This window comes from Orbicella faveolata, unplaced genomic scaffold, assembly GCF_042242905.1.
Source record: "Orbicella faveolata isolate gen_17 unplaced genomic scaffold, um_ofav_v1 contig_34, whole genome shotgun sequence".
In the NCBI taxonomy this organism is placed as follows: domain Eukaryota; kingdom Metazoa; phylum Cnidaria; class Anthozoa; order Scleractinia; family Merulinidae; genus Orbicella; species Orbicella faveolata.
Genome location: NW_028301563.1, coordinates 24401241 through 24421940, shown reverse-complemented (window position 1 = coordinate 24421940; position 20700 = coordinate 24401241). Strand labels below are relative to the sequence as shown.

The 20700-nt window shown below is 37.7% G+C and overlaps 1 protein-coding gene and 1 long non-coding RNA gene across 4 annotated transcripts; both read left to right on the top strand.

The window, feature by feature from the left end:
- The first annotated feature begins 5154 nt into the window (after positions 1-5154).
- LOC149105382 (uncharacterized) lies at positions 5155-9576 on the top strand. 3 transcript variants are annotated; one of them, XR_016201525.1, is made up of 5 exons: positions 5155-5363; positions 6944-7065; positions 7511-7651; positions 8269-8341; positions 8655-9576. XR_016201525.1 is itself a non-coding variant. In XM_089271620.1 (5 exons), exons 3-5 carry the CDS (start codon positions 7545-7547, stop codon positions 8758-8760), a joined length of 339 nt encoding a protein of 112 aa, XP_089127746.1. In that variant the 5' UTR covers positions 5160-5363; positions 6944-7065; positions 7511-7544; the 3' UTR covers positions 8761-9576. The 3 variants fall into 3 exon arrangements, 2 of the variants coding, with proteins under 2 accessions (XP_089127746.1, XP_089127747.1); XM_089271620.1 differs by having other exon boundaries at positions 5160-5363; positions 8216-8341; XM_089271621.1 differs by lacking the exons at positions 5155-5363; positions 6944-7065 and having other exon boundaries at positions 7077-7651; positions 8216-8341.
- Positions 9577-11713: 2137 nt separating this feature from the next.
- Positions 11714-20155, top strand: LOC149105381 (uncharacterized). Its single transcript, XR_016201393.1, has 2 exons — positions 11714-12742; positions 19987-20155. It is a non-coding gene; the product is annotated as an uncharacterized LOC149105381 (long non-coding RNA).
- The last annotated feature ends 545 nt before the right edge of the window (positions 20156-20700 follow it).

Sequence of the window (20700 nt, the reverse complement as noted above, 5' to 3'; positions counted from 1 at the left end):
TGTCAATTGTTTCATAGAATGCACTGACCTGGGGGAAAACTTCGCATTTCTTTGTTAAACAGGAGGCAAAAAGATTAAGAGGTCTTTACGAACAACGTGCTCGAGGGAAAGATCCTTTTTCCATTTTCTGTGAATCATCATCACTCACCGCAGGAGCAGAGTTAAAAGACGAGACCTGTACATAGTTGGATTTAATCTACAGGAGGCTGTCAGCTCGTCGGCGAATTAAGAGACCTTGGTATTTGGAGTTTATCCGTGACATTCCAAAGGAAATTTTCTTAGCTCTTGAAAGGACCTTTTCAACCACAACAAATCATGACCTGAGAGGACATGTATGCATGGAAGGAAATCGTGAGAGCTTCTCAATCAGTATTGCATATTTTCCGTCTGTTCTTTACATGTTTCGAATTTTGAAGGGAAAGACAATTGAACAGTGTTGTGTCATTACGGTTTCTGTTACACACATAAGTTTTCTTTGCATGACTAAGTTTGCTCTGTACACTTTGCTCTCACCTAACCAATCAGAGTAGATCAGATCGCTGGACGTTGACCTCACCCGACTGAAACAAAATTATTCTTTAAATTTACTGTTTCACACCTGCACATCCTCATGGTAAACTTTGTTTGTACCAAAAGTTAACTAAAAAGCGCTCTTAATTTTAGCAGCCGAAATGGACTATTCGAAGCAAAACGGTGTCAGCGACCCTGAACTAGACTACGTTTGTGGAAAGGCTTCTAATGTCAATGGTGTTGTAAACGAAGAAGGCAGTGTAGATTCTCTTCTGTCTTCACTTGATTTATTCAAGTTTTTTTCTTCGAATTGTAGGGCTCTACTAGTTTTCTACGTCGTAATTTATGTCCAACCTTCACAGAAAATACACATTACAAAATTAAGAGAGCCAAAGAGTTTAGTTTCACCAAATTGAATGCGAGAGATTAAAGAAATATATAGACAGTACACCTTGGAAAAACGATTGGACACTGCTTCGAAGACAAGAGTGGCATTCTTATTGTCAACACCGAAACTTTAAAAGGAAGAAAACGTCGCTGACGTCCACCTTAGTGAAAATAAAGTTTGGATTCTCGCGTCTATCTAGTGGTTCATAAAAAAAGGTTTACATTTATCTTCGAGTGCAGTGGATACAGAACTCCACGCCGTTGCTTGTTCTGTGGCCGTTCAACAGGCGGACTTGTTACCTGCCAAAGTATTCTTTTACTTACTTTCTTAAATTGCGTGCAGCGGCATACCAGGTGAGTTTGGCCGAACCATGGTACGTACTTTTGCGAGAGGTAGTCCAGCCGAAATACCCATGGCGAGACCAAACCAGCCTGATATGCCGCCAAAGCGTACCAGAAAGGAACGATTAGGTATTTACCGTACCCAAATTCGGCCAAATGACCTGATATTGTAGCCATATCAAGTCAGTGACTTGATCTCTCAGGATATCAAGACAGGAGACACAGCTTTTGATTGGCTAGTTGGGAATTTAGTTACGGTAATCTAGAGTTACACGAAGAGATCTACTCACAGGTCCAAAAGTTCGGTATTGTAGCGGAAAATATCCTCAGATAAGTCGTTCAACTGATTGTTTCCCAAGTACCTACCAACAAATAATCACAATCAGTGTCAACTGCAGGATAAAACGGAAATTAAAGAGTGTGTGCTAGGAGGTTCCCTTCCTGATATAGGATACAACCTTACAGAAAACAAGAATAATAAAAATAAAAATGGGAAAACAAAACTCTCTTACAAGATCCTTTCCATGTTGTTTCTCGATCTAAAAAATTCTGAGATCCCGGAATTGCAGGATCTCTTTCAATTGTGACACCACTCATATTTAGCCTGAGAAATAGGAGATTAGGGCAGAGTCACAAAGTGTCCGCGCTGACTTAACATGGAATTTATCTTACACAACAAGCGTTTTAAAAGGCGACAGTCGCCGAAATTGATGATCTTACTAAGAAACTATTAAGAAACAGTTTAATGTGTCAATTATATGGATATATAACTTGTCCATATCAACCATGTCTTGTCCGTCTTTATCAGCAATGTCTTTAAAGGCTATTTTAACTAAGTGTTTGTCATTATTACGTTTTCATTTGTCTTTGTGTCACATTTTGTGTCGAATTTGTTGCAAATTCTTATACTATTCTTTGATGTGCAAATCAATTTTGCACTTTTATAGCGCATTTCGTAAGAAATGTATGTGGTCACTTTGGCTTCATATGAGCTGTTACTAAAATTAACATTTTCGGATTCGTTGCGTCCCATATAATACCCTAAGTTGAACTAGTAAACTCAATTTTAGCAGATCAATGTAAAACAAGTCGGTGTAAGAGAGCATGAAAGATGCAAGATCAGATACAGCGCGGTGATTGGGTACAAGGAGTGTAATGTGAGAAATTCTGTATTCAATAAATAAATTTTCAAGTGGTTCTGGAACCAGTCCGATACGAGTGATAACAGTTACTATGCAAAATAATAAGTCTGTCGTTAACTCGTGTTAATACAGTTGCTGCCTTTTCGTCCGTTTTGAGACTAAGTTGGCGACAGGCTACGTTCCGCAGCTCAGTGCTCCTGTTTATGGAGTGTAGGCTGCAAGTGCGCCGGTGTGCTTGTAAAATCGTGAGTTAATTGGTCTTTGAGAACTGATTTTTACCAGAAGGGATGACAGAATTGTCCACATTTTTTTGATTGAAAATCTTTCAAAAATTATGACTAGTTTATTTGATTTGAATCTCAACTTATCATATAAATAGAGAGGCGGTGGCCTCATGGTTAGAGCGCTCGTCCCCGGATCGAGCGGTCCTGGTTCAAGCCCTGGCCGGGGACACTGTGTTGTTTTCTTGGGCAAGACACTTAGCTCTCACACAATGCTTCTCTCCACTCAGGAGTATAAATGGGTACCAGCGAATTGTTGGGAAAAGCTGACAAATTGCGGTGGAGTGACCTGCGATGGACTAGCTTCCACTCCAGGGGAAGTAGAAGTACTCCTAGCCGCTTCATACTATAGAAACTGGGATAAGGTCCGGCAGCTATGAACCAGTCCCGCAGCTCCAAAGCCTCACTTATCATATAGGCACACATCAGACATCATCACACATCACCTCTTGCAAAGATGTTGAAAATATAACACGGTTTCTGCTGCAATATATTCAGCTAAAGATATTACTCTTCACTCGTCTTTTACTTCCTTCTGTGTCTCAAGGACAAATATGGGCAAATTGTATTCAAAATATGACTTTCGTCTTGCTAATTACATATAACGTACTCCTATAGACGAAAATGGCGTTAGTTGAAAATATGAAGTTTCGTATCTCAGTTAAGTGTCATTGTCACAGAAAACCGGGCAGCAGGAAAAGATTGAGGTCGGCTGTTTATCTCCATCTTAATTTTCAGAGTATAAAAGCTATCCGAAAAGATTAACAACCATGGCACTTAACGATGTAGGTGTTCGTTTTTCTTTGAGATATCACCACATCATAATTTTGGCCTCGCAAGCGGTCTAAAATGGCCGAAATTTCCGGCAACTTTAGGTGAGGCTAAATGATACCTCTTACAAATCCAGAAAGTCTTATTTTTTGCGATAATATTTGTCCCCTTATTGGTTAACTGAGATATATTTGAGATTTTTCGCTTTAATCCTACGCTATTCTTGTGGTGCCATCTATCGCGGCTGAATCGTTAATAGGCGTGACTCAATTTTAGCCATTTTCAGCGACTCGTTTTTCAAAAGTGCGGTATTTTATTTCTATAGAAAAGATATATTTTTTTTTCACAGTCTTTTACACTGCCATCACTATCAAGTTTAGTTAAAATTGTTAAAAATTTGAGTTTAGTCGGAGTAACTGGTCTTGCAAAGTCCCCCAAAAAATCATTAGCCAGAATCATTTCCCGCCAAAATTTTTAGCGAAGAATATCACTTTATTCCCACTTTCTGCGATATTTAGCCTTGATTTACAAAAAGATCTGCCAAAATAGTTAGTTGGACAGCAGAATAGCATATTTTAGATGTGACATCGTTTTTTTACGATGTGAGCATTTCAAACACGCCAAATCCTTACTATTATCTGGGCTAAACTTTTCCGCAAAAATTCTAGTTTAACAAAGTGGATCCTAAGTTCGCTTGTGATTTTTGCTATCAAGTAGAACAGGAAGTTTAACGCTAAAAGATTTGTAAAACACATTGAAACAACAAACAAGGTTTCGGTTTCCATTGTCAAGGTAAAAAGTGAAAAAGTATAACGTGTACTTAGAGTATATAAAATATGAGCAATACATAAAATATTTGCGGGTCCTATGCGTATAATTCTCAAGGTAGGAAACGCAATACAGAAAAACGCGTGCGAAAGTGTTACGTAAACAGTTTGGCGCGAATGGAGTCGGTTTCCGTGTTAAGAGAACGCTTGATGTCGATCCTTTACGTACGGCATCTCGTAGACTTAGCAATCGAATTTGCTGTTACATTTCCTCAGAACTTTGAAAAGGTGGCTAGTCTCTGTTTTGTTGTTCTCTTGCTGTGTTTCAAGGTGTTTTCCGATGGCTGAATAACGGTGTTCATTTATGCGTTGATTTAAGTGTTGGACAGAGAACAATGCAAGAGTTCGAAGTTTTCATTCTGAGGAAAAATGATAAAAAACACTTATTTTTTTCTCAAGCATCTGAGTGGATTTGATTGGCTAATCATACGCACGTGACCGGTCCAGCTTGTTACGATACGCTGGGAAAACTTGTGGTTGCAGTTAACCTGGAGGCTATTCGATGCGAGTTTTGAATGAAAGGAGCGTTAGTGATGGAGGAAATTTGTGTCGTCTGTGGTTGGTGATTCTCATATGAGTTTAAAATAGTGTCGGAGACACCTTTTAACTGTGAAAAAGCTGGCCGTGAGCTGTAGTTTGCAGCTGTAGTTTACAGGCAAAGAAGTAGCAAAGAAGTAGCGAAGAAGATCGTGAAAGAGAGCGGGCCAGCGCTGGGGAAGGAGGCGAAACAGTACTGAACACTGCCGTTAATTATAGCGAGTCAAGGACTAGAGAAAGGGGATGAAATAATACGGAACAATGCCGTGAAGCAAAGCTAACGAGTACTATAGAAAGGAGACGAAATACCCGACAGCTATAGAACTGCTCAATTAATTCGCGCGTCGAGATGCTGTGCAGCCGAGCAAGAAAGGTCACATGATTAAAATCAGGTGACGAACTAGGGAACTGTGTGTTTAGTGCAAAACAGAAAACACAGCGGAAGAAAGTGGTTGATTCGTTGATCTATCGAAAAGATTAGATCAGTTCCGTTCAGTCTTCACAACTTTTGCAGCAAGTTTCTGCCTGGAAGATTTGCACTGGCCGAAGTGAATTGCCAACTTGAGGTAAGCGACGTTTGTTGTGGCGTTTGCTATGGAAATTATGAAGTTGCCTCGGCGAGATAAGCTTATTTTCAATAGGAATCCTTTTTTAAAGTCTTCCTTATTTGAAGCCACGCTGTGAGGCATTTTGTAAATTACATAGGTTTAATTTCGCTCATAACAATAACACGTGAGTGGCTTTGTGGAGGTTGTTGTAAGTTGCATATTGTAAACAAATAAAGTTTTGTCTCGAGTTTCGTCGTCACGTTTAAAAAAAAACTGTATTTGTAAACACTACCGGGCGAGTTTTGAAGTTTTCTCTGTGTTAGTTGGCACAACCGCTTCCTAGACCACAAAAATTTCTTAAACCAAGATAGGTCAACAAACCATTTTAAGCCGAAGCGAACAGGATTTGCTAAATTTACTTTTGACGTTCCTATGTGAATATTTACATCTTGTGATTACAAAGTATTTCCTCGTTTTGTTAGTTCAATTTATTCGGTTTGACGAAATGCTTGGGGGGAATTTCCAGGTTAATTTGGTTGAAGACCGGTAAAGCTACCGCCGGTAGAATGACTGCAAAGTTAAATTAAGCCGTCGGCAAAAATACACACTGTGATATTCAAATCTATGCTTAAGCGTGAATAATTGTTAAACTTTAACACTGCAAGCTTAAACGAATTTTCTTCATCCTTTCTTTCACTCCGTCATCCTTCATTGAGAAGGGATTTGCTGTTTGATACTCAGCTGTAATGATATGCATATTGTGTTTATAATGTAGATTTCCTTGTTATATTTTGTTGTTGTCCAGTTAGTTCGGTTTGGTGAAATGCTTGTAGTCGAAATGTCGAGTAGACGATTATGCATGTAAACCCAGTCGGCAAATAAAGCTCTACTTCGATTTTGATTTGCTATTTCATTTTATTAGTGCCACTGCTTTTGGTTGGGAGTACATGGACCCTATTTTCCTAATGAGATGTTATTCCCCAGTGTGGTATTTACACTTATGGAAATGTTCCATAAAAGTGAGATAGTACTAATTAAAAAAAAAAATGCTAAGAGCTGTACTCGGTAACTTGAACAGTGAAAATGACATTTACATACGTAGAAAAAATTTAGGGCATAGAAGTCCTTCCCCTGACCATTTCTCGGTAATAAAAATAACTTTTACATATGTACATTCAAAATTTAGTTGGTGAGAGTGCATTCCTCGCTCCGCTCTCTCTCTGCTCTCTTCTTCACACAAATTTTTTGATTGACTAACTTATTAACCAAATGTCACTGACTGTTTTCTTTGTTGTGCTTTACTTTTTTGCTCGTCGATGAAAGTTAACGTTAAAATCTGACATTTGAATGCCTCCTTTGCTAAACTTAGTCACCATTTAATTGTTATCACTCCCTGTGAATTCATAGAGAATTACCACCTAATGTGGAAGTCCTGTCTTCAAGTGAGGGAAAATGACACTGCAAAAAGTTACAAAAAAAGTTACTATGAAAGTAAAAAGAATTGTGAATGTCGATCATGACTTGGTGTACATTGTACATCATGTAAAGGTATGTGGTTAGTGCCAAAGGCATAACATTTCATGCATTTGCCTTTTCAGGACAAATTATATAACAGTGACATTTTAAAAGATGTGATCAGAAAAATAATTAGTATTGTCCAGGCAGTACCAGTTTATGGACGGCATATGCAGACAGTGCGAGGTGCTGTAAGCATTACCAGGTAGTTAAGTTAGTTTTATGCTTATGACTTCTTGTACTTGGATTTTGTGTCATTTCATCACAAGAATAAGTAATGAAAGATGCATTAGTTGACGCAATTTATTTTCAAAGGCAAACTTAAAAGTCTGCCTATGGTGGATACCGGTTGTGTGTAAAGTGAATGTAAAGCAAACACACTGTTAAAGATGTACGTGCATGTTAATATTGAATAATCTGAAATTTCAGCAAGTTTGAAAATATATTATATCTATGACAGTTCTGAGGTGAGGGCTGTTACATGTACATGTAAATGGCTCATGCTCGATTTTTCACTTGTTATGATTTAGCTGCCAATATGTTCTGTAAACTAATTTTAATAGTCATCTGTTGGTGTGCAACGATATACACCAATATATAACCAAATATTGTACAGTGTAAATTAATTAACCAAATTATGCTGTTTTCAGTTGACCAACGCTACTACATGTACATTGTAATGTGATGTTGAAGCGCACAAATTTACAAACATACCCGGTGTCAACTTGTCAAATGTATGAACTGGCCAGCCAGTCTAGATTACAAAACTTTCTGAAAGTTGGCCTTACCAGGTAAGATATTTCTTAAAGCATATTTTGTAATTAATGATTTCTCAGACATTGTTTTCTTCAAGAAAAGACCCATACCCCACATGGAGGTTTTTTTCTTTAAGAGCTCCCTCCACCTGTTACTTTGGAATTTCTAATAACTGGCCATGAATGGGTATTGCATGTGAATATCTCCTGGAACTGCACACTCAGACTAAGTCAGCAAGAACATCAGTATTTATCCTGACAAAGTCTGATTTTAAGTTATATGTACAACCAAACAGCCTGGATGGCCCTTTGATTGGGACTACATGCACATTGGTGTACTGCAATGTTCCAGTTTCTTGTTTAAAGCAAATTGCATGTGCGCTCAAAAGCAAGTTGCCAAGTTCATAACAGTTATATATGTTTGCTTTGCATTTCAGGACAGAGCCTGCCACTGTGAAAGCTTTGGTACCATCCCCCTAGCATTTGATTCACTGCTGTAGACACTCAGTAAACAACTAGCAATGAAGTGCACTGTATATCAATGAAAGGAATGTCCTCTGTTGGTTATAAATTATAATTGATATGTCTTTGTATGTTTAGTGGTGTTCAAGTAGCAGTTATATACAGTATGATTACATCCCTGTTCCTGTCAGTCAATATACGAACAGTGTACACATGGGCAACCTGGATTAAAACATCAAAGATTTTCAAAGCAACCATGGCCAGGTGAGATATTTCTAAAGAAATATAAATTCAAGGTGATTATAGGGATTGATTTTTATTGTAAACAATATCTTACTGAGTGTATTTTTCTTATGTACTAATTGTTGTAGAACACAGAGACCACTGTCATGACAGAAATATTAATGTGTTAAAAGTTCCATAAAAAAATGCACTGGGAGCAAATTAAATCATCATAGATGCAGCTTCTGAGAGATCCCCAATATTAATGGAACATACATTGTACATACATGTAAAAGAGTTCAATAATTTATTACTTAAGACTGTAATGCTTTTTTTGGTTTCTCTATATTCACAGACGACTTGATGCCATAATAATTTCTGCACTAAGTTCATTGAACAAACTGACTTGGAAGTTGTGTTCTGCAACCCATACTGTGTGTAGTAATATCATACAGCTGTAGCTGCAACATTGTGACAGATAAACTGTATTACATTATTAAGAAACACCTATGATACATGTATTAACTAATTATTTAAAGTGTCTCTTAAATTAATCAGTTTTTCCTAGAGATAATTTACTCATCATCTCATGGTTTATTTAAATAATTGCTTTTTTGGCTTAAAAATGATATTTATTGTGCTTGGTTTATGTTGCTCTTAAATCAATTTTGTGATAACCTGCATTGGGCATGGCATAAATTAATATTTTGCCAACACGAAATGGAGAACTGGGTCTTAAGCAAAGTTGCAGGATTAGTATTTTTGTAGAAAGAAAGAGTTGAGAAATTTGTGACATTCTACCGACAGCCTTGCCATTCGCAACATCCAATAAGGTTAATTTGTTCCCTAGTGTTGTACGAATAGTGTTCTCTAACTTATAAATTATTTCAATCAGTTGGTTACGTGATTGCCTTATAACCGCATGTCCAGCTTTGGTGCATGCAGGATATTGATGTATTGTTTATCCATTTTGCTGTAAATTATCTTTAATTGATGTGTCAATCAAAACATATCTTTGATATGCTGGCTTTTTCTGACAAATGTACCTATGCCTCATAATCTTTGAGTGTGTTTGGTTGTGAAGTGCAGACAAAATACACGTACATAATATAACTTACGTATAGCTTACATGTACTTGTAATTCTTGGTATAATTTAATCATTATGAGCAAAATTAATTAATGGAACCCAATAACAGCTCCTGTAGTCCACAATCTCAGTCGAGAAAAAGAACAAATTGCATTGGAATTGAATAATAAAATTATTATCAGAAGCCTATGCAAGTATTCATGATCAACAGCAAAATATCATATTTATCGTTCATGCCAGAGTGATTTTGCTTATATTTATACTTTAAGAGATGGTGCAAACCCTTTCAGCAGGAGGAGACGCCATACAAAAATGAAGATAGCTAACTATCTTTGGGGATCAAGTTAGAAAACAAAACTTTTTAACTTTTTACATGTGTATACTACTTTGGTATTTTTGTGAGATTTCATTTAGTAGCAATTTGGGGACTGAGTATATTGTAACCACTGTATTTCAGTCATACCCCACCACAAAAAAATTGTGTAAACTTCTTTTGTGCGGGAGTCCCACTTGTTAACTAAGAAAGAATATAATGATTAATAACAATGTCTTGTCTTTCTCAATAAGAAAGAACAGGAAATGCCACCAAAAAGCACAGAAGACAGTTCTGTCATGTGATCAACATTATTGGTGGCTCCCCTGAAATACTTGAAATCTTGGCTCTGTTTTCATCATCACACCATCTTACACCTCGATCTGCTGATCTAATCCTAGTTCGGGCTGAAACTATAAAATCGCTCGCAGTTTACTTCACATACATGTTCATGTTGGATTATTTTCATCAGTAACAACATTCCAAAAAATAACTGACGAGCTCCGCTTTTAGGCTTGGCTAAATCTATATATTATGACTCTTAGAAATATTTTCTGAACTATCAACGAATTTTTCTCTACCAAATTAAAGAAAAAAAGAAATTTGTAAGTAACCACCCTCTGGCTCGGGAGTAAGGGGGCGTGTCTAAGCAAAACATTGGTGGATTCATCACTGGCAGTGTGATTCCATGTTTCAGATAGCCAGATTATAGGTAAGTTTTCCTTCATTTCGCTCCTCGACTTCATCTCCAATGGCCGCCCATGGATTTTCTTCCTTATCTTCTTCCCCCTTTGGTTCTTCATCTTCTTCCTCCTCTGGTTTGTCATCTTCTTCCTCCTCTGATTTGTTCTCTGGTTCTTCATATTCGTTATCCTCACCGTGTTCTTCTTCTTCCGCTATCTGTTCAACATCAGTAACGTCCCTTTTATTGTACCCCTATCTGATCTGTATGATCTGACCAAACGTCTAACGACACACTTCATTTTATAAATTTTTCAGTGTATTGGGTGTTCGTTGTTAAACATCATACACTTCCACTCGAAGGAGTTAACAAGTGGGATTCGCTGGTAACAGCAGGTACTCGTTCACACGCGCCTTGGGGTTTGGACAGATGGTATTCGCGAATATGGAACTGGTAATCGCACCAGCAGCCACCACTAGTAAGGCCATCCCATTGAAGAGAGCCTGATATACCTTGAAAACACGGTACATGTGACTGTTACACCACCTTTGACAATGGTAGAAGGCATAGAGCGAATCCAAGGAGTGCAAGACGTCGGTTTTCAATTGCACAGCTGCTGCTTTGAATCACGTTCCTTCCAAGAGCGAAATGTCTTCTAGAGGAATGTTTGGATCCTTGTTTTTTTTTTCTACACTGTGTTTTCTTTATGTACTGTCTGTGGTGATGGGAATGGGGCTTGATCGTGGATCCGTTCTTCCAAAGGAATAGCGATCTCTACTGGAATAGATACTGGTTCTGCCATGGCTTCCAGGCTTGATGCATCTTCACCACTACTTGGGATAAACTAACAGTGCAACTCAGCAAGGGAAGCTTGGTTTTCATGTATAACTGCGGCGACCTCTCAACCACGTTGGACACCAACGTATTGATAAGTTGGGTGATGTTTTGGATCAACTGGTCCAACGACCGGCAAAATTTCTGTTCTTGCATTTGGATATTCATAATATATCCTCAACGCTGTCTTCGGTGTAAATCAAGAAAATGACATTGGGTAGGCACCTTAATACCTTTCTTGGAACGCACTCACACCACACGAAATGTTTTTCAAAAAAATAAAATAAAATAAAAATAATACACCAGGGCCTTTATTCATAAACGCCTCCAAGTATGTTTTCAAACCATAACAAGGTTTCTTTTTAAACAAATCAATGTCCTAGCCATTTGTCCCCTCATGTGTGTCGAACTTGACAGACCAGACTGTCTTATGACAGGCGACTTCTTCCCCAGCGGTGTCTTCTACTCACAAGTTAACCCCGTTTTCATTGTTTTTTTTCTGAGAAATCTTTCGATTTGATCCCGGAAGTGAAAAACACTTACGAAGCATATAAATTTCGGTGGAGGAAAACGTAAAAGGGAAGAGACAATTCTCATGTGATCTTTACATGATGTCATACGGAAAGGCGTCTAATAACAAGGCCACAGAAATTCTGTTGTAACATTTCTTATCAGAGATAGAACGTAATTGCGGTAAGGATTAAAATGCTCAATTGCTTTAAGAATATCGACCCATCGTTCCATCGTTCGCCTTATAAGAATAAGCCTGTCAGGAATTTTCTTATATCAGCTTTTTATATTCTTATCAGAGAGGGTATCTCCCTTTCCATGACCTCAGCCTATTGGGGGGGCATCCCCCCTTGCCGTGACGTCAGACCCAGCGAGAGGGTATTGGGTATGGGGTATACGCGGCGGCCATCTTGAACCATTTATTTTCCGCCCACTTAGCCTAACCTATACGGGCCACCCAGGGGCGGGGCAGAAGACTCCTGAAATTTTCGTATAGGCATCATCCAGCAAAAAATGACGTCACATCCGGTTTAAACTGCGCTTCGCGGCTCGCTTCACAAAGCGAGAAAATGGCGTTTCGATTACTCATGATTTCCCTCTATTTGTAAACCATCAGTTTCGTTTCATTTTATATTGAGTATGGAAGGATGTTGCAGACACATTACTTCGACTTTTGAAGCAAAAATTTCGGGAAAAGAGAAAAGTTTATTATTGTTTTGAAGCAAAATAACGGAGAGCCTTCCGTCATCGTCGGGCGAATTTTACGCATTTGCAAAACTGGTGTTGTTCCAACTTTTGGTTCTTGTTGTTCGTGATTTAGTGATAACAATAAGTGCAATAGCCTATAATGTGAACAACAACCTGGATGAAGTATTGCTGGCCATAGTTTGCACTGTGTACTACGGGAACATAATTAACAGAAGCCGTTTAGCTCCGAAAGTCGCTGTCACCAGAGCTTTTGTTGCTCTTGGCTCACGTGTATTGGTAGAAGAGACAAGCTGGATCGCATGCTGAAGGTCAGTATCCCACATTCCTACATCTCCCGTTGAAGATTGTTGTTTTCAGTGGATACAGTACATATGTATCGGTAGTTTGGGGTCATCAGTCTCTTTCTCTTTGGTGAGTGCTTTTAAAACGCCCAGTAAAAACTTGATTCACGGCATGGAAACTTATACCTCGCTGGATCGAAATTCGAGCAAGATTTTTAAGTTCTAGTCCTCTTTAAAAGTAATTAAATCAATTATTCAAATCCAAGCCATCAGAGGGAATCTGCCATTGAAGCTGCCCTAAGTTAAGGTCCTGTTTATGGACCTTCCCCTTTGAAAATCGTGGGGGTGTTCTTTGAGGCAACACAGGTCCCATTTGTATGGTCTCGCGATCGGGTACCCGGGATAACCCTCCCCCTGAGGCAACTTTATCAAGTGTTTGTATGAGAAAATGTAGCCCCTGTAGGCCGAGTAAAAGTTGACCCTGCATGATTATTCGTAACTCTTATTGAATAATCAAATGTGCAACTATCCCTCTTTGTTTAAGTTTCCCTCACTCATTTGATCAGAGTGGGTTTTGCTGAGTTAATTTTCTCTTCTTTGATACAAATTGCTGCTTTAAATCTTAAATCTAGGCATTACGCGACACTCGCCATGCCGAGAGTTGTTCCAGCTAGGCGAACTAAACTGTTTATGTATACTCAAAGAAAAGTTGTTGGTTACTTTAGCTGCCATAAGGCGAGTCAACTTGCCCACCTGAATTGTCTCGCACCCAAGTCTGGTTCGTCATCCTCGTGTAAACGGTTAGTTGAATTTTGCAAAGAAATAAGTGAAAAGTTAGCTCCGCCAGGGTAACTCGGGGAAAGGGTTGTCTCTGGTACACAAGAGCCATTCCATTTTATTTCCATTTTCCCTCTTCCTCTTCCAACTGATTATGCGAAATATACTGTCCAAAATCTTTATGGGTACTGGTGTTTGAGAGTGTCATCTTTATCTCTACTGTGGAATGTACCTCACCATACAGCCACCCCCGTTAACACAGCCACCTAGTTATTATGGCCACTCTATTCTGGCTCAAACAAAAGCTCAGTCGGTCATTTTCTTATTTATTAATTATACAGTCAGATTTTTGTGACCTGTTGGTGACCAGATTAACAGAATTCTGGCACATTGTAGGAGTAATTTATATACAATTCACAGCAAAGAACAGGCATCATTTTGTTAGTGAAGTCCCATGCATATATGTAACTCTTGATTATTTTGAGATTTTATTTATATTATGTCATCAAGGCAATAATATTTTGATTCCTGCTCCAGCGGTAGGGGGCGGGGAACTCTCCTCTATGTGCTATATATAGCTGTGCAGCCCCAAAGGGTATGGTTATTCAGCCGTTTTGGTCATAAATACTCTAGGGTAAGGCTTTTGCCCTCTAGTCTTTAATTTGTCATGTTTTTTAAAATAAGCTACCTCAATTTTCATCATTATTGATAAGACCATCAACAAAAGTCCTTCAAAACTTATGTTTAGGGCAACTGTAGCAGTCGCAACAGTCATAAATGGAGTAGGGAAAATCACAGATTATGGTCATAAATAGGTTAAGAGTTTAACTTTTGTGAAGAGGGCTGCACTGACCCCCACCCAATTTTTCTGGGATGTACAAAACACATTTTCTTAGCAGGTACTACAGTCTTGCTTTAGTAAATCAAAATAGTACTTGCTGCCAGGTACTTTATAAAAGTATAACCCCTCCAGAAGCCTTCACAATTAAAGTACATGTAATATCCGATGCCAACAATTTTTTTTTTTTGTGGCTGATTAAAATTTGGTATTAAATTGTACTGAACTGGTGCAGATTTAGTATACATCATATTTTGTCACACTTAGTTCACTTATTTTAAGACTACTCAGCAGCAACTAGTACCTCTTGTATGACCATGCAGTAACAGTATATTCCAAACAAAACAAAAAAAGTACATGTATATGTATTACTATCCTGCCTGGAAGAGTGTGTAGAGAGAGCACACAGTGCAGTGTCCTACTGTATGTCTTTTGTTAGGTATAATAATCTTAAATTTAGAAGAATCATATTGATCTTAGAATTCACAAAAAAGTTGATTTCTTGACAACTCTCCTTTAGCTGAGTCACCTCATAATAAATTAGCAGTTTGGTATGTTGTAGCATAGAACTTTAATTAATTAAGTTATTGCACCGGTATCACAGAGGTCATGGGTTAGAATCCAGTTCACACCTAATTTTTTTTTTCAGACTATAATTTCACCTTTGCTTAAGTTGTGTATAGTACGTTGCAATGATCAATCATGTCTTTATAAGTTGATCAATGTATATATGTCCCACTGACTTATACTTCAACATTTTATCTTAAAGTTTGTTTGTTTGTTTTATTGTGTGGTTCTAGAAAATGTCCATACCCACCCCAAGGAGATTATTGGAAATTCCAGGGATGGGGAGGGTCTCAAAAGCCAAACTTTTTAAAGAAAAGTATTAATAAAAATTGGAATTTCCATAGGGATGGGATGGGGGGATCTCTGTTTAATAAATACATAAATAATATGTACAGACCCATTATCTGATGTGAAGACTGTGCAATATATCCTGGCCAACGAGTTACCAAGGTGTAGCATCCTTGTTATCAATTTCAAGTACCAAATTAAAGAAGATCAGCATGTGAGATGGGAGAGGGGAATTTTTCAAAGTATCATAAACTAAAAATATATATATTTTCCAAACTCAGTCATGTTAGTAGTGTTAGTGTCTATTTATTTATTTATTTGTTTATTTATTTATTTATTTATTAATAAATACCTGTGAAGAGATAGTCATACATTCTTGCAAATATTCTGGGAGTCTCCCACATACCATTTAGATCATCCATTCCCCCAGGAAAGTTATGAAATTTATTGTCCAAGTAAACTACTGAACCATGGGCTCCAGTGGGGACAGTGCTATTACGATGCAATTTGCAGATGTGCTACATAATATGAGCTTAACAGTTTTGTTACCATGGCAACAGACTGTATTTCAGACCTTCCCTGATATTCTAGGCTTTTCTGGCCATCTCATGGTCTTGATTAATGTTTTTTTTTAAGCTGAAAATCACTGCATTATTGAAATTGGGTTAGAGGGGACTGGAAAAGATTGAGTTGCCAATTGGGAACATATTTTTGTAGCCATATTAGTGTGTTGCCTGTAGAACTATAAGGCTACCAAGTTTCAATGATCTCTGCTGTATATATGGTCTGCACTTGATGTAATATTGGGTTTGGTGTATGACATCATCAGTCCTCTCATTTGCATATATTTTACACATTTTAAACTTAAGAGTGCCTGCCTGTAAAAATCAGACAAATTCTTAATTTCGCGGCAAGGGTCGAAAATTCGATTTCGCTCATATTCTTGTGGTAGATAGGCTAGGGCATGACAAAAACTACTGGATAGTTTTTTTGGCAAAATATCCTTTTATTTCAAAGAAATTGGCAAATTACCAACTTCCGTTAAAATCGTCATTTGACGCATCATTTTCTTAAGCAAGTTTGAGAGCCTCGCATGCAAAACCACATCATTCTTCCGTCTTTAAAACACTCAAATATTTTTGTCCAATGTTTAAATGTGTACTGGGTTGGTTTTAGGGAATGTTGCGTTGTCTTTTTGGGGTGCAAAATAATTAAATTTCGAAGACATGTATTCCATTCACTTGAAAGTACTTCGTGAATATAATTGATTTTCACCATGTGCGAAACCTTCAAATGGATTAAGCTTCTGGTGGTTGAATCGCAGAAGGATGATCTACAGATTCCTGTAAAAATTTCTTTGGGCAAATGATTGTGAGCGACGCGAAAGCTTTTCAAAGTACGTCAAAAATGCAAATATTTGACCATCCGTCGTCAAATTTCAATTTACGGGTTAGACGTATATTTTAGCAAGCGCCACATGACTTGACCTATAATAAGTTGAAATAGACACAGAGCTGGTAATTTCGAAATGTTCTAACCTTATTTGTTGCAAAAGGCAGGTCCAAAGCCGATTTGACGTGTTTCTAGTCGATCTCTCACCATTCGTCGTACATAAAGCAGAAGTTTGCTTTTGTTTACACAAGGTTAACGTCCCATGTACATCGCCAACTGTCAACCTATTATTCGTCGAATACCATGGATCTGTGACCATCTTTCTGCGCATATGAACATCACTGCATCTAAAATGGCTGAGTCATTTGTAGGTAGTTGCTTGCTTTGCACTGCGCCAAAATAATGCGTTTGATCGATTGCTGACCATTGCTGATAAGCGTGTCGGTGCAGCACAATCTTACAGCCGTTATTTGTTCGTCACGCAATGCTGTCACGGCATATGCTGCATATTTTGATCCATTTTGTATAGAGCACTCTCAGGATAAATGAAACAATTTAATCATTGTTCATCTGCTTGTTCATATATATAATAATATGTGTATATTTATATAATCGTATTCTATAGTGTACGTGGCCTCGGTCCAAAACACGTTTGTTGTACGCTTTGATGTTTCAGACAACAGCTGATAAAACTAGTGCCAGTACTCACTAGAATTTTTAAAAAAAATCGCCATGAAACAAATTATAGATCAATGAAGCAAGAACTAGCTGAAATGAAAATAGGAAATCACAACGTGTCTAATTCATGAGAAAAACAGACTAAATTTAATTAGTAATTACGCGAGTAAATAGCCCTGGCCATGCCATTTTATTTGGCGTATTTTGTTTGCCTAGTGGCGAGGCATCGGTATGTTTGTAACAGAAAATAGAGGACTGTTGTCAATACAGTCCAAAATTATTGTCAGTAAAATATTGTAAATAAAACATCTATTGACCGGTTACCTCCGCGGCCACCATTTGGTCGTTCCGATAAGGGTTTCACTATTGTCTTTACCCCTATCATAGGGGTAAAGACAATTCAGCGGCCACCCAAAATTTAAACACTTTGTTTTGGAAAGGGCGATGGTAGATAACGGTCCGAAATTGAAGGTGCATGACGAGTGATAATTCAAATACACGTCTATCATGATTGTCTTGAATTGACTCCACGTTCACCAAGAAATTTATAACCCGATAGTGAAAAATTAAATATTCAGGGTACACCTCTATTTAAGCGGCTAGCCCCATAGTAAGCGGTCACCACCCATTTCCCCGGGGGTAGCCCACTGTATTACATGTAAATCAAAAATAATTGCACAGCCAGCGCGAAAAGACCTAGGTATGAGTTTAGCGTTACAGTATTACGCAGGCCATGTAGGTAGCGGTGGTCGAGTAAAAGATATCAACAGGGGCAATGGTAAACTATTCATTCTTCTCATTTCTTAATTTAATCTCTTCCTACTCAACACGATTGTGTGCTCCCAGCGGTACCCAGCTTAACGGAGCCTTATGTATTAGGATAGAAATTGTCCTACCCCTACCCCCTAAAATGGGATTACAGTATTGCGTGACGAAAAAGGAACCGCTGCAAGCAAGGATTCAAGCCATCAAACTATGATGATCAAACGTAATATTTTGGTGTAGTGCAAAGCAAGCAACTATCTACAAATGACTTACCCGTTTTTGACTTAGATGCAGTGGTAATCATATGTGTCGAAAGAGGGTCACAGATTCATGGTATTCGACCATTAAATAAGTTGACAGTTGGCGATGTACATCGGACGTTATGTAAACAAAAGCAAACTTCTGCTTTAGGTGCGACGAATGGTGAGAGAAACACGTCAAATCGACTTTGGACCTGCCTTTACAGCAAATGAAGTTAGAACATCTCGAAATTATCAGCTCTGTGTCTATTTCAACTTAACATTGGTCAAGTCATGTGGCGCATGCTAAAATATACGTCTAACCCGTAAATTGAAATTTGACGACGGATGGTCAAATATTTGCATTTTTGACGTACTTTGGAAAGCTCTCGCGTCGCTCACAATCATTTGCCCAAAGAAATTTTTACAGGAATCTGTAGATCATCCTTCTGCGATTCAACCACCAGAAGCTTAATCCATTTGAAGGTTTCGCACATGGTGAAAATCAATTATATTCACGAGGTACTTTTAAGTGAATGAAATACCTGTCTTCGAAATTTAATTATTTTGCACCCAAAAAGACAACACAACATTCCCTAAAACCAACCCAGTACACATTTAAACATTGGACAAAAATATTTGAGTGTTTTAAAGACGGAAGAATGATGTGGTTTTGCATGCGAGGCTCTCAAACTGGCTTAAGAAAATGGTGCGTCAAATGACGATTTTAACGGAAGTTGGTAATTTGCCAATTTCTTTGAAATAAAAGGATATTTTGCCAAAAAAACTATCCAGTAGTTTTTGTCATGCCCTAGCCTATCTACCACAAGAATATGAGCGAAATCGAATTTTCGACCCTTGCCGAGTTATTTTCCATTTTTATGGACAGGGACTCTTAAATATCTCCAGAATTAATGCAAATATTTGTTAAGGTAAACGGCATTTGTAATCTGTAGTGGAATTCTGTTTGATACTCCTAAAAATTCTGAATCAAGGGGTAAACATTTGATGATAGTAGCATGCCAAATCATTGAGTTGAATTTATGCTGCTGATATTTACATGTACTGTAAGGTGTTGAAGAGAATTTTGCAGGGGAGTTTGGTGTGATTATTGAATTGCCAGAGGTTGGTTGGCTGGTTTTGTTATTGCTTTCTCATTATCTTCCATGTATTTTTTCTAAAAGCAGAGTGGTTGGTGGCAAAAGCAAAACTGGCAATATTCTCACTTACATGTGTTTCTAAAGTCATGTTTTTAGGTTTTTGTGGTCAATCTATTAGTAGTTGCACTGTCTTAAATTACAATAGAAAAGATGTGATATTAATTATGTAAGTTATACTTTGGTATCGTTCATACCAAAATTATAGTATTTTCTGGTTCAATGTTTGCCTCTGCATTAATTTGATTAAACTACTGTAGTTTATTTTTTAATGGAGATGAATCTAAGTCAGACCAAAATTAGAAAAAAAATTACTGACTTATTGGAGGGTTGAAATGGGATCTTGGCTATGGGAGAGTGGGAATCGGGGCTGAGGGGGGTGGGTGGTGTGCTTGTGAATTTAAGAACCTCTCTGAAAGTGAAAACAAACTGTAGGTTTGAAAAGTTTAAAGCAGAGGCAAAAATTATACTTTAATATATCTTGTTTATTAAGGCGCAGGTAATGAGCATAATACCCACTTAGGGTGAGTCATTGAAACAATGACATAATCTATGTTTGTCTTTTCTTAGGTGGTTACCTCCTGGCATATACACCCCACACAGGCATACAATGTTATGATTAGATGATGCAACCTGCTTTCCCATGTTTAACATACACGTAAGAGTATTGATCAGTGGACCAGTGTACAAGTGTGATTTCTCTACTGATAATGAGAATTATAATAAAGATACAAAGCCACTCTGGTGTGATTTATTTCATTATTCCTTAACGGTAAAGTGAACCAGTTAAACCAAAGGTTGCACTCTGTAAGATCAGGTGTACAAAAACTAAATAGAAAATTTCACTACATCAATTTTATTAATTAAGTATACTTCTCTGCAAAATATACCTGGTATGTTGTTGTACTGGTAAGAATATAATTTGGAAATTTTTTTTATGGGAAATGTTCCCATTTAAAAATGTAGCTCAGATGCCACAACTATAGTTCTCCTTTCTGTGGTGTTTTCTTTTGTGGTAAATTGTGAAAACAAATTATGTTGACCTACATGTAAGTTAAAAAAATATACAAGTAGTAGCTCTTCTGAAAAAAAAAAAGTTAATTTGTTGTTGTTTCTTCCTGTTCATTTTTTCCTTGAACATTTTTATTTTCCTAATAAGTAGTTTAGCTAGCCATAAAAATGTTTTGTTGTCTCTGAGACCATTTTCAAGATAAAAAAGTGATTTGTATATAAAATTTGAATTTTTTTGTTTGGGGGGGGGGGGGTGGGGACTTATCAGAATTT

Coding starts and splice junctions, on each gene's coding strand:
- LOC149105382 (XM_089271620.1), top strand. CDS start 7,545: ATGTTGAAGCGCACAAATTTACAAACATACCCGGTGTCAACTTGTCAA. Junction 7,652..8,215: donor CTGAAAGTTGGCCTTACCAG/GTAAGATATTTC, acceptor TTGTATGTTTAG/TGGTGTTCAAGTAGCAGTTA. Junction 8,342..8,654: donor TTCAAAGCAACCATGGCCAG/GTGAGATATTTC, acceptor CTATATTCACAG/ACGACTTGATGCCATAATAA.